At 45.8% G+C, this 12,224-nt stretch overlaps 1 protein-coding gene across 1 annotated transcript in view; it reads left to right on the top strand.

The window, feature by feature from the left end:
• LOC128979917 (transitional endoplasmic reticulum ATPase) overlaps nucleotides 1-12,224 on the top strand; it is a 56,822-nt gene that overhangs the window by 31,325 nt on the left and 13,273 nt on the right. Inside the window, exon 10 of the mRNA XM_054398313.1 lies at nucleotides 11,902-12,014. Coding sequence (XP_054254288.1) covers nucleotides 11,902-12,014 — 113 coding nt within the window. The remainder of the gene's footprint in view (nucleotides 1-11,901; nucleotides 12,015-12,224) is intronic.

Raw genomic sequence — 12,224 nt, 5'->3', positions numbered from 1 at the left:
CTCAACATCTCTCTTGAATTGAGGAGCCCAGAACTGGACACAGTACTCAAGGTGTGGCCTGACCAGAGGTGAGTACAGGGGAAGAATAACCTCCCTTGTCCTGCTGGCCACACTATTCCTGATCCAGGCCAGGATGCCATTGGCTCTCCTGCCCCCCTGGGCACACTTCTGGCTCATGTTCAGCTACTATCAACCAGCACCCCCAGGTCCCTTTCTGCCTGGCTGCTCTCCAGCCACTCTGTCTCCAGCCTGTAGCGCTGCTTGGGGTTGTTGTGGCCAAAGTGTAGAACCCTGCACTTAGCCTTGTTAAATTTCATCCCGTTGGCCTCTGCCCACCCATCCACCCTGTCCAGGTCCCTCTGCAGGGCCCTTCTACCCTCCAACAGATCAACACCTGCTCCTAACTTGGTGTCATCTGCAAACTTCCTGATGATGGACTCAGTTCCTTCATCTACATCATCAATAAAGATATTGAATAGGATAGGGCCCAGCACTGATCCCTGGGGGACACCACTAGCGACTGGCCGCCAACTGGATGTGGCACCGTTCACTACCACTCTCTGGGCCCGGCCCTCCAGCCAGTTCTTGACCCATTTCAGAGTGAATCTGTCCAAACCACGAGCTGCCAGCTTTGCCAGGAGCTTCTTGTGGCAGACAGTGTCAAAGGCTTTGCTGAAGTCCAGGTAGACTACATCCACAGCCTTCCCCGCATTCACCAGACGGGTAACCTGATCATAAAAGCAGATCAGGTTGGTCAGGCAGGACCTGCCCCTCCTGAATCCATGCTGGCTGGGCCTGATCCCTTGACCATCTTGTAGGTTCTGTGTGATTGTACTCAGGATGACCTGTTCCATAACCTTGCCTGGCACTGAGGTCAGGCTGACAGGTCTGTAATTTCCTGGTTCCTCCTTCAGGCCCTTTTTGTGGATGGGCATCACATTGGCCAGCCTGCAGTCATCAGGGACCTCACCTGTGAGCCAGGACTGCTGATAAATGATGGAGAGTGGCTTGGCCAGCTCATCTGCCAGCTCTCTCAGCACCCTAGGATGGATCCCATCAGGTCCCATGGACTTGTGAGGATCCAAGTGGGTCAGCAAGTCCCTTACTGCTTCCTCCTGGAGTACAGGGGGACTATACTGGTCCCCGATTCCATCTGCCAGTCCAGGAGGCCAGTTGTCCTGCAGACAGCCTGTCCCACTATTGAAGACTGAGGCAAAGGTGGTGTTAAGTGCCTCTGCCTTTTCCTGGTCTTTTGTTACTATATTCCCCTCCACATCCAATAAGGAGTGGAGGTTGTCCTTGCCTCTTCTTTTACCATTAATATATTTATAGAAATATTTTTTTATTCTCTTTTACGGCCATGGCCAGTCTAAGTTCTAAATGGGCTTTTGCCTCTCTAATTTTTTTCCTACAAGACTTAGCAATGTCCTTAAACTCATCCTGGGATACGTCCCCTTTTTTCCAAAGGTGATACACCCTCTTTTTTTCCCTTAATTCCTTAGAAGCTCCTTGCTCATCCAGTCCGGTTGTCTCCCTCGTCGGATCCTCTTCCGGCACATGGGCATAGCCTGTTCCTGTGCCTTCAAGAGTTCTTTCTTGAAGTAAGTCCAGCCTTCCTGGACCCCTTTGTTTTTAAGGGCTGTTTCCCAAGGAACTTTCCGAGTTAGTTCCTTGAATAAGCCAAAGTCTGCCCTTCGGAAGTCCAGGGTGGAGGTTTTGGTGCTGCCCCTCCTGGTTTCACCATATATTGAAAACTCAATTATTTCGTGGTCACTGGACCCCAGGCAGCCTCCCACCACCACATCTCCCACCAGCCCTTCTCTATTTGTAAACAGCAAATCGAGCAGGGCTGAACCCCTGGTAGGCTCGCATTAACAGCTGGGATAAGAAGCTATCCTCCATACACTCCAGGAACCTTCTAGACTGCCTCTTCTCTGCAGTGTTCGATTCCCAGCAGATGTCTGGCAGGTTAAAGTCACCCAGAAGAACAAGGGGAAGTGATCTTGAGGCAGCCTCCAGCTGCTTGAAGAAAATTAAATCAACCTCTTCTTCCTGATTAGGTGGTCTATAACAGACTCCAACCAGGATGTCAAGCTTGTTGGCCTTACCCCTAATTCTTACCCATAGGGACTCAACCTGATCATCCTTAGTCTCTACCTCCATGATGTCCAGAGTCTCCCTAATATACAGGGCCACTCCTCCACCCCTTCTCCCTCTCCTGTCTCTCCTGAAGAGTCTGTAGCCCTTGATTACAGCACTCCAGTTGTGAGCGTCATCCCACCATGTTTCTGTGATGGCGACAACATCATAGTTTTCCTCCTGTACTAAGACTTCCAGCTCCTCTTGTTTCTTACCCATGCTGTGTGCATTAGTGTACATACACTTCAGCTGGGCTGCTGGTTTTGCCCCTGTCTGTGGCTTACCACCCTTAGCCTCCTTTGGTTCATGTCTAGTAATGTTGTGCTCGCTCCCCTCCCCCTTCAAGCCTAGTTTAAAGCCCTTTGTACAAGCCCTGCCAGCTTGTGTGCCAAGATCTTTCTCCCCCTCTGCGACAGGTGTACCCCATCTGTTGCTAGCAGACCTGGGACCATATAGAGTTCCCCAAGATCAAAGAACCCAAAATTTTGTTGGTGACAACAGCCTCTTAGCCACTTATTAATCAGGAATGTTTTCCTGTTCCTTTCAGCATTCATGCCTGCAGCTAAGGGTAAACTTTGTTATGAGCAATGCTTTTCAGGGGCCTTGGAGCAGAAATCAATATTAAACATATCCTGTGTGCTACATAATCTATTGACTTGTCTCTAGCTACTTGTTTGATATTAATTTCTAGACTTCCAGCCTTGGTATCATGTTAGGCTAGAACTTGTAAAAATAAAATACTTAGAGGGTAGCATACTTTTTTACCTCATCAATTAGATGAGGCTATTTCAAGATGAAAAGCTTAAAGGGCTGCCATGTTAAGGATAAGATCCTGATGTTTGCCTGTCTCAGAGTCCAGGACTCTTGCTGGAATTATTTGACAAAATTAATGTTTGCCTCTCTTTTCCAGTGCCCTAGTAAGGACTTGCACTGACACAGGTTCAGAAAATTAAAGCAATTAAATGTTTTAGTTGTTCAAAGCAGCAGATAAAACAGATTTGGGATTGCTGGTGATAAATGCACTGACTGCAAGATGACCTCAGGTTAATATATCCTGAGTAACATCCAACAAAGTCGGAGGCACAAACCTTTTCAATAGCTCTAATACAGAAGATAAATGCAGCAAAGTTAAGCCGTATATCGAAGGTGCAGTTCTCACCAAGAAAGTTCTTGGGTAAAGGAAAAGGAACACAGCCTGTCAACCATCCTTGTCTTCTTCCCCCTTGCAGCTGCTGTACCTGGTGGTGGTGCTGGTCCATGCTGTGCCCCCATCGTTGGCCCTGGTACTGGTGCCAATCGTGAGATGTGTGCTGGTGTTGGAGGTGGCCCCCAGAGATGTCTCTCTCATGGGTTTTATACCCCAGCCCAGCTTGTCCCTGCCTTCTAGGTGACATTTAGCATGATTTGGGAGCAAAGTTGAGTATCCTAGTCATGTTTAGCATGTACTTAATTTTCCTTCTTGAAGCGTGTCAACTTTAAAATTGCAGCTAATTAAGCAAAGGTCTTTGCTCAGGCACCCTCGCCCTCAGAATCTGCTTTGAAGTTGGGTGTTTATGTTATTTGAGCCCTGCTTCATCAGTTTTAGCCAAAACCAGGGCCATCTTCTCTTCATAAGACTTCCTCTTGGTAGGCCAGTTTTGTGGATCTTCATTTAACACAAACACCTGCTGATCGTAAATGACCTTGGTCCTGAAGCGTGCTAAATTAACTTGCTTTCCTATTCCACAGCAAGCTAGGTTGTTTTACCACATCATCCATCCTGTGACTATGGTCATTCAACATGGAATCCCAAATCATGGTCATATAACATCAATTTTGGGAGTATCCCTTATGCTGTATTTCCTTTCCTCCTTATTCAGATGTCTCCAATTCTGTCAAATTAGATGCTATATGCGTCTGACAGATCAATATTTGGCTTAGCCTAGATTTACTGTAAGACAATGAAGCATAAAACATAATAGTCACAATGACAATTATTAATACAGATTGCAAAAAACTTTGTAATCAACACAGTAATGAAAAAAATAAACTAATTCCAAAGATAATCCAACCACCCCACCTCCATATTTTCCCTTAGTTCTCTGCTGCCTTGGCAACATATTTCATATGATGTAGTTAGTTGTTAAGATCTCAGGTTACATTTGTTATGTGAACACAACAAGTATTGTTAGATAGACTCAAATGTCCACATATTTCATTCATATGCAATAGTAATAGATATAAAATCAGTTGGTTTTATAGTGTCACCTTCAATGTTGCTTGTAGTTGCATGTTTAATTCTTCTGACACAAGACCAAAAATGACAGTAGTCAGTAGTCCAAATGTATGTTGATGTTGTCAATTTTCTGTGAAGGGGCTTTGGGTGTTCTGACATTTCTCTCTTATTCAATTTATTATGTTGTCATGTCCTGTTTTTTCCCAATTTACTAGAGTCTCAGCAGAGTCATGGAGGGGTTAAGTATGCAGACATTTTATATTAGTGCAAAGATTAGATTAGTTGTAATATATCATTCACAAAATTAGCATTAGTAGGATTTTTCACACTATAATTAAAAGTAGCAGTATTGTAATCAGAATCATTAGCAGTCCTTGCAGATACTCCAGCTCCACATATGGTGGTGATTCTTGCTCCCAGGTGCAATTCAAAGACATTGGGGCATCTGTAAAAGAAAAGAAAGGAAAACTGCTTGGTTTTATCTTAACTAGCATAATTTGGTTAAAGGTGGGTACTGTTGTTAGTACCATTTCCATTGTCCCAACCTGAGGCATTGTAACCAATACCAGCTGGCTCAAATACTTTAGGTGTCTGGGCAATGCCTGCAGGCGATACCGTACCTCTGTGAACTATATCTTATTCCCAGGAACTGAATTTCCTGTGCAGGTCCTTTGAGCTTGTTTTTCTTTATGGCAAATCCAGCCTTCAGAAGACCCTGAATGATTTTTTTTTTTTTTTCTCCCTTCTCAAACACTTCTGCCTTGTCACCCCACACAATGATGTCATTGATGTATTGTAAATGTTCAGGGGCATCACCCTTTTCCAGTGCAGTCTGGAATAGTCTGTGGCAAATGGTGGAGCTATGTTTCCACCCTTGGGGAAGTCGATTCCAGGTGTATTGCACACCCCTCCGTCCCTGGAAGTGTTTAAGAAAAGACTGGATGAGGCACTTAGTGCCATGGTCTAGTTGATTAGACAGGGTTGGGTGATTGGTTGGACTTGATGGTCTTGGAGGTCTCTTCCAACATGGTTGATTCTGTGAAAGCAAATTGTGGCCTGCACTTTGCTGCCAAAGGAATCGAGAAGAATGCATTTGTGATGTCAGTTGTAGTGTACTATTTGGCTGCTTTTGACTCCAGCTCACACTGGAGCTCCAGTATGTTTGGTACAGCAGCATTCAGTGGTGGCGTCACTTCGTTCATGCCACAATAGTCCACTGTTAATCTCCACCCTCTGTCAGATTTCTGCACTGGCCAGATGGGACTATTAAAAGGCGAGTGTGTCTTGCTGATCACCCCCTGGATCTCCAACTGATAAATCAGCTCATGGATAGGAACCAGGGAGTCTCAGTTTGTGCAATATTGCCGCCGGTGCGCCGTCCTGGTAGGAATTGGCACTTGTTATTCCTCAACCTGCAGCAATCCCACAACAAAGGGATCTTCTGAAAGGCTGGGCAAGGTAGACAGCTGTCTGATCTTCTCTGTATTCACTGTGGCCACACCAAAAGCTCATTGATAGCCCTTTGGGTCCTTGAAGTACCCTCTCTTGAGGTAATCTATGCCAAGAATACAAGGGGCCTCTGGGCCAGTCACAATGGGATGGTTTTTCCCACTTGTTCCCTGTTAGGCTCATGTCAGTTTCTAGTACAGACAATTCTTGGCAGCCTCCTGTCACTCCAGAAATCCAGATGGATCCAGCACCTTTATGCCCAGATGGCATCAATGTACATTGTGCACCTGTGTCTATCAATGCCTTATACTTCTGTAGCTTTGATGTGCCAGACCATCGAATTCACACAGTCCAGTATACCCTGTTATCCCTTTCCTCCTCCTGGCTGAAGGCAGGGACCCTCTACTTCTGGTCTTCATCAGAGTATTGACTTTCTGATCTTGGTGGTGCCAGAGCAGAGGTCCCCTCATCAGGATCAAGGGATGTAACCTCAGTTCTTCTCTGCCTGGAAGATCGTTGATTACCTTCTTGACTCTCTACAGCAGCTACTTGGACTGCCTTCTTAGGTGATCCCTTCCTAACTACTGTCTTCCCTCTCAGTTCATGTATGTGAGCTTCCAGTTTAGAAGTATGTTCACCATCCCACTTCCTCATGTCCTCCCCCTGGTCACACAGGGAAACAAAAAAAAAAAAAAAAAAAAAAGTGTTCCACGTGGCATGTGCCTGGGGTTCCCCTTCCCTCTGACTGGGACAGGAGAGGACTGATTTCTTGGGGTACACCTGGTAGATGAGGCACTGGCTTGTGGGGTTGAGGTGGTACAGTGATTATCCTCAAAATTTTGAAGCCAAGCTGACACAGTCTCCACCGATTGCGTAACCAGATCCAAATAATACATAATCACTAAGTTGTTAGAGTATGACACTGCGGTACCCTGAATCGCCTTTCTCCACATGGCCCATGTGCATGGGACATCCTCTGGATCTGTGGGGACACTCTGATTGTCTAGGTCACTGTAGATAACTTCCAACACCACTAGTTCTCTCAAGTAATGCATGCCTTCATCTGCGGTGCTCCACTTCCATGGAAAATTCACAAGGTCTTCCTTGCATGGGTACCTTGACCTCACACTTAACAGGAGTCATCTCCAGAGTCTGCATATGCCTGTTTCTTTTGCAATTCCTTTCTCAATACCTCTGTTTCTGGCAATGGGTCCCAGTTGTTGGGCCTCTTTTCCCTTCTAGCAGTTGATCATCAGCCCCGTTATCCCAGCACCGGAGCAGCTAAGCAGCAAACCACTCTCCTGGCTGGTGGCTGTAATCCTTCCACATCTCTCTAAGATCTGCTGAGGTCAGGGACTGGGTAGTCTCTGCTTCCTTCTTGATTTCACTCCCTCCCTCTGATTTCCCAGTTGATGGACCAGTCCCTTGATCAGAATCCTCCTCCTCCCTTACTAATCGATGATAGGGACCTGTTGACCTTCTTGTCCACTCCCCCCCCCTCCCCCCCCCCCCCCATCTACTGGGGCAATAATCTGGTTGCTGTTTGGGTCCCCATCTCAACCATGGTATCCTCAGGTGACCTTTGGGTGCCTGCCTCAGCCACAGTCCTCTTAGAGTACTGAACTGTGTCTCGGTAAGCACAGGCCAGGCCCCAATACAGTGATAGAAGTTGCTGGTTTTCATTGGGGTAGGCGAGGCACCCTTCTATCAGGTGGTGAGTTAATTTACCAGGATTACTTGCCTCTTTTGGGGTAAAGTCCCAGGCTATGGGAGGTGATAACCATCCTAGGAATCTGCCCAAATCCGTCCACTCACCCTGCCACCCAGGGACCAGCTGCCTCAGGGCACATTTCTGTATTTCTTCACCCAAAAGCTGTCTCCTTTCATGCCATGATGGCACCAAGTTCCACAAAGCCCGTAAAATGCCAGTGATATTGATCAGCAGTATTAAAGAGCTCACATAGGGATGAACCAGAACCTTGGGGGCCTGCATAATAAAACTCTCTATATCCATCTCAAGTGGGGAGAAAGAGATGATAACCCCCACAACATAGCTCCCTCAGAACAACAGGGCTTCCAACACTAGGAAAAAACACACAGCCATTATCTGTCTAGGCATGTTCCCAAACAAAGGAAATATTCCAAGACAAATTAATGCTGTTAACAAGCTCCTTGACCAGCACAGGAGCTTGTGTCTTAACTAAAGCAGGCTTAAAGCAAAGCTGTAGTTATATTTCCCAGCCAACACGCCAAAAAGGACTGTGGTGGTTTGGCCCTGGCTGGGGTCCAAATGCCCACCAAAGCTGCTCTATCACTCCCCTTCTTAGATGGAGAGGGGAAAATATAACAAAAGGCTGGTTATAAGGTAGAAGAATTTTAATAATGCTAAGCAGAAGCAAAGGCTGCACACAGAAGCAAAAGCAAAGAGAGATGTTATTCTCTACTTCCTATCAGCAGATGGTGGTCAGTCACTCCTGGGAAGCAGGGTAGTGATTTCTGTGGAGGACAGATGCCATCGGCAAATATCCCCCACTTCCTTCTTTCACTTAGTTCTTGTATCTGAGCTGACATCATAGGGCATGGAATACCCCTTTGACCAGTTTGCGTCAGCTGGCCCAGCTGTGTCCCCTCCCAAGATCTTGCCCACCCCTTAGCATACTCTTGGGGTGGGGAAATGTTGGAAAAGCACAGCCTGGGTGCTTGTTCAGCAGTAGCCAAAACACTGGTGTGTTAGCGTCACCCAGCTACAGCACTAGAAAGATGCTCTGAGGAGAATAACTACAGCTTAGCCAAAGCCAATAAATATGTGTACTGACTGCTGTGGAGGCTGCGCTTGAGCCACAGCAGCATTCATAACATGGGCAGTTTGCATGCTGTCCTGGAGCTTAGCTACATACATTTTAAGGCTGATTGCTTGGCCATGGATAAAGGGAGTTAACCACACAGGGTCAATAAGAGCTAACTTCAGAGATCTTAAATCAGTCCTCTCACACATCGCTTTTATGCAGGTTGCTTTTTGCACAGGCACTTTGGGATCTGAGAAACTGGTAGTTTTAATAACAAGAGGATCTTCTCAAAGAATCACAGAAACATTCAGGTTGGAAAAGACCCTCAGGATCACCAAGTCCAACTGATAACCCTACTCTATAAAGTTCACCCCTAAACCATATCCCCAAGCACCACATCAAAATGACCTTTAAACACATCCAGGGTTGGTGACTCAACCACTGCCCTGGGCAGCCTATTCCAATGCCTGACTACTCTTTCTGTGATTTTTTTTTTTTTTTTTCCTAATGTCCAGTCTAAACCTCCCCAGTCATAGTGTGAGGCCATTCCCTCTTGTTCTATCACTAATTACCTGTAAGAAGAGACCAGCACCAGCCTTCTCTACAATGTCCTTTCAGGTAGTTGTAGAGAGCAATGAGGTCTCCCCTCAGCCTCAAATTTTTCAAACTAAACAGGCCCAGCTCCTTCAGTTGCTCTTTATAAGATTTATTCTCCAGGCCTTTCACCAGCTTTGTTGCCCTCCTCTGCACTCACCCCAGCACCTCGAAATCTCTCTTGTATTGAGGTGCCCACAACTGAACACAATGCTCGAGGTGTGGCCTCACCACAGCTGAGTATAAGGGGACAATCACCTCCCAAATCCTGTTGGACACAGCATTTTTAATACAAGCCAGGATTCTATTGGCTTGCTTGGCCACCTGGGCACACTGCTTGCTCACATTCAGTTGCTTGTCAATTAGAACCCCCAGGTCCCTTTCAGCCAGACAGCTTTCCAGCCACACTTCCCCAACCTGTAGCATTGCTTGGGGTTGTTGTGACCCCAGTGCAGGACCTTGCGTTTGGCCTTTTTGAAGCTCATCTGTATCAGTGTGAGAGCTGAAATCCCCCCCACTGACAATAACCAGGCTAGCTCAGTCTGGAAAGCAAATGAAAGCTGTATTTACAAGCAAATCTACAATCTATGATGAAATGCAATGAATATGTACAAATATACACAATTCACAACATTTACAAATATATGTATAATCAACAGAAAAGCACAACCAAGCTCCCTTTGCTTCCCCTGAGGGGTCCTCCCTAGGGGGCCTCCCCCCAGACCCCCCTGGCAGAAGGCAGAGAGATAGAAGCAGAGAAGCTGTTAACTTAGCTCGCCAAGTTCAGTGTGTTATTTCCAGCCAGAAGAGAAGAAGAAGCAGCAGCCAGAGAGCCCTGCAAGTTGCCCCGACTGCCCAAACTCTGTTTTGAGTAGTGGTTCTTAAACATTTCTATCTATCCAATGGAAGTGTTTAGAACAATCATTATTTTGCTTTCTTAGACCCAATAGTGACTTATTTACACTCTTTTGCTTTCTCTGCTTGAACTTTGAGAAGAAAAATTATAAAGACAGTTTCCAACCATCACACTCATCCTATTAACATTGGCCCATCAATCCAATCTATCCAAGTCCCTCTGTAGAGCCTCCCTACCTTCATGAAGATCAACACTCCAACCTAATTTGGTGTCATCTGTGAACTTACTGATGACACACTCTGTCTTCATCAAGGTCATCAACAAATATGTTAAACAGAAGTGGTCCCAACACTGAGCCCTGAGGAACACCACTTGTGACCGGCCACCAGCTGGATTTAACTCCATTGACCACCACTCTTTGGGCCTGTTCGCCCAGCCAGTGCTTTATCTAGCAGAGTGTGTGCTCATCCAAGCCATGAGCAGCCAGTTTGTCCACAAGAATTGTGTGGGAAACAGTGTCAAAGGCTTTTTGGAATTCTAGGTAGGCAATATCCACAGCCTTTCCCTCATCCAACAGTCGAGTCATCTTGTCATAGAAGGAAATCAGGTACGTCAGGCAGGGCCTGCCCTTCATAAACCCATGCTGACTGGGCCTGATCCCCTGGTTGTTCTCTATGTGTCGTGTAATGGCGCTTGAGATGATCTGTTCCATGACCTTCCCTGACGCTGAGGTCAGACTGACAAGTCTATAGTTTCCCAGATCCTCCTTTCTTCCTTTCTTGAAGATGCATGTTACGTTTGCTAATCTCCAGTCCATTAGACCTCCCCAGTTAGCCAGGACTTCAGGTAAAGAATGGAAAGTGGCTTGGTGGGCACATCTGCCAACTCTCTCAGCACCCTTGGGTGTAAGCCCACTTGGCCCCATAGACTTGTGTGCGTCTAAGTGGCATAGCAGATCACAGATCACTGATCACTTCCTCATTTATTGTGATGTCCTCATTCTGATTCCCTTTCCTGACTCCCAGTTCATGAGGCTGGGTGTCCAGGGAACTGCTGGATCCAGTGCTAAAGACCGAGGCAAAGTAGGCATCGAGCACCTCAGCCTTCTCCTCATCCTTAGTCACTATGTTTCCCTCTGCATCCAACAAAGGATGGAGATTTTCCCTAGTCCTCCTTTTGTTGTTAATGTATTTATTGAAACACCTCTTAATGGCTGTAGCTAGGTTGAGCTCTAGCTGTGCTTTGGCTCTCCTAGTTTTCTCTCTGTATAGCTGCATGTCTGTTGTATGACCAGTTGGCAAAGCCAAGTTTACAGAAAAAAATGGACTCTTCAGTATGTAGCTATGGCTAGAGGAAAATCATAGGTGTATGTACCTTAATTAATATCGCAGTAATACATAAATTTCTTGCCTCCCCAGATATTGGGGCAATTCATGTTTTTCACCACTTGGGTACTACTATGAAAGTTCAAAAAAATTAATTCCCAGTATTTGTGGACTCCTGTGCTGAGGTCACAAAGGTAGAAATAAACAAAAATGTCTTATGTATTGGTTAGGGGAAATATATTTTCCTATAAATGCGGCTTGGAAAAAAAAAAAACAGGAATCCCCTGTGTTTATATAATCTTGAACTCTTGTTAATACAATAGTCTCATGTTCCCTAAAGAGCTAAACCCTTTTGTCCTCTGATCTGATTCTGCTACTGTGCTGATAGATGCTGCAGAGAAACTCGAAGTTCTGGTGTTTTCTGAAATTGTTTGTGTTTGTGGCTCATCATCATGTTCCTCTGTCAGAGGAAGGCAGCAACTGCATCTCCTTCAGTTCGCAGAATCAGCAGCTCAACATATATTTTGTATTCCCCAGGTCGTTTTGACAGAGAGGTAGATATTGGTATCCCAGATGCCACTGGGCGCCTGGAGATCCTGCAGATCCACACAAAAAATATGAAACTAGCTGATGATGTGGATCTGGAACAGGTGAGTAACATGCTATTAGGAAAGCTTGTCTATGATCATTTAGGATAACATGAAACTGAGCAAATGTGTGACCTCTGGAAGTCCTACAAACTAGTTTACCAGTGACCAAAAATCCTCGTTAGTGAAGAATGGCATGGCTAAGTGAAATGAACTTCTATCAGTGCAGTCTGGAAGTGCCTTGCCACTGTCCTCCTGAGTTTGTTTGCTGTG

The sequence above is a fragment of the Indicator indicator genome (assembly GCF_027791375.1).
Source record: "Indicator indicator isolate 239-I01 chromosome W unlocalized genomic scaffold, UM_Iind_1.1 iindW_random_scaffold_158, whole genome shotgun sequence".
NCBI classification, from domain to species: Eukaryota; Metazoa; Chordata; class Aves; order Piciformes; family Indicatoridae; genus Indicator; species Indicator indicator.
Note: the sequence above shows the minus strand (reverse complement) of the source record. Positions and strands in the feature narration are given on the sequence as shown.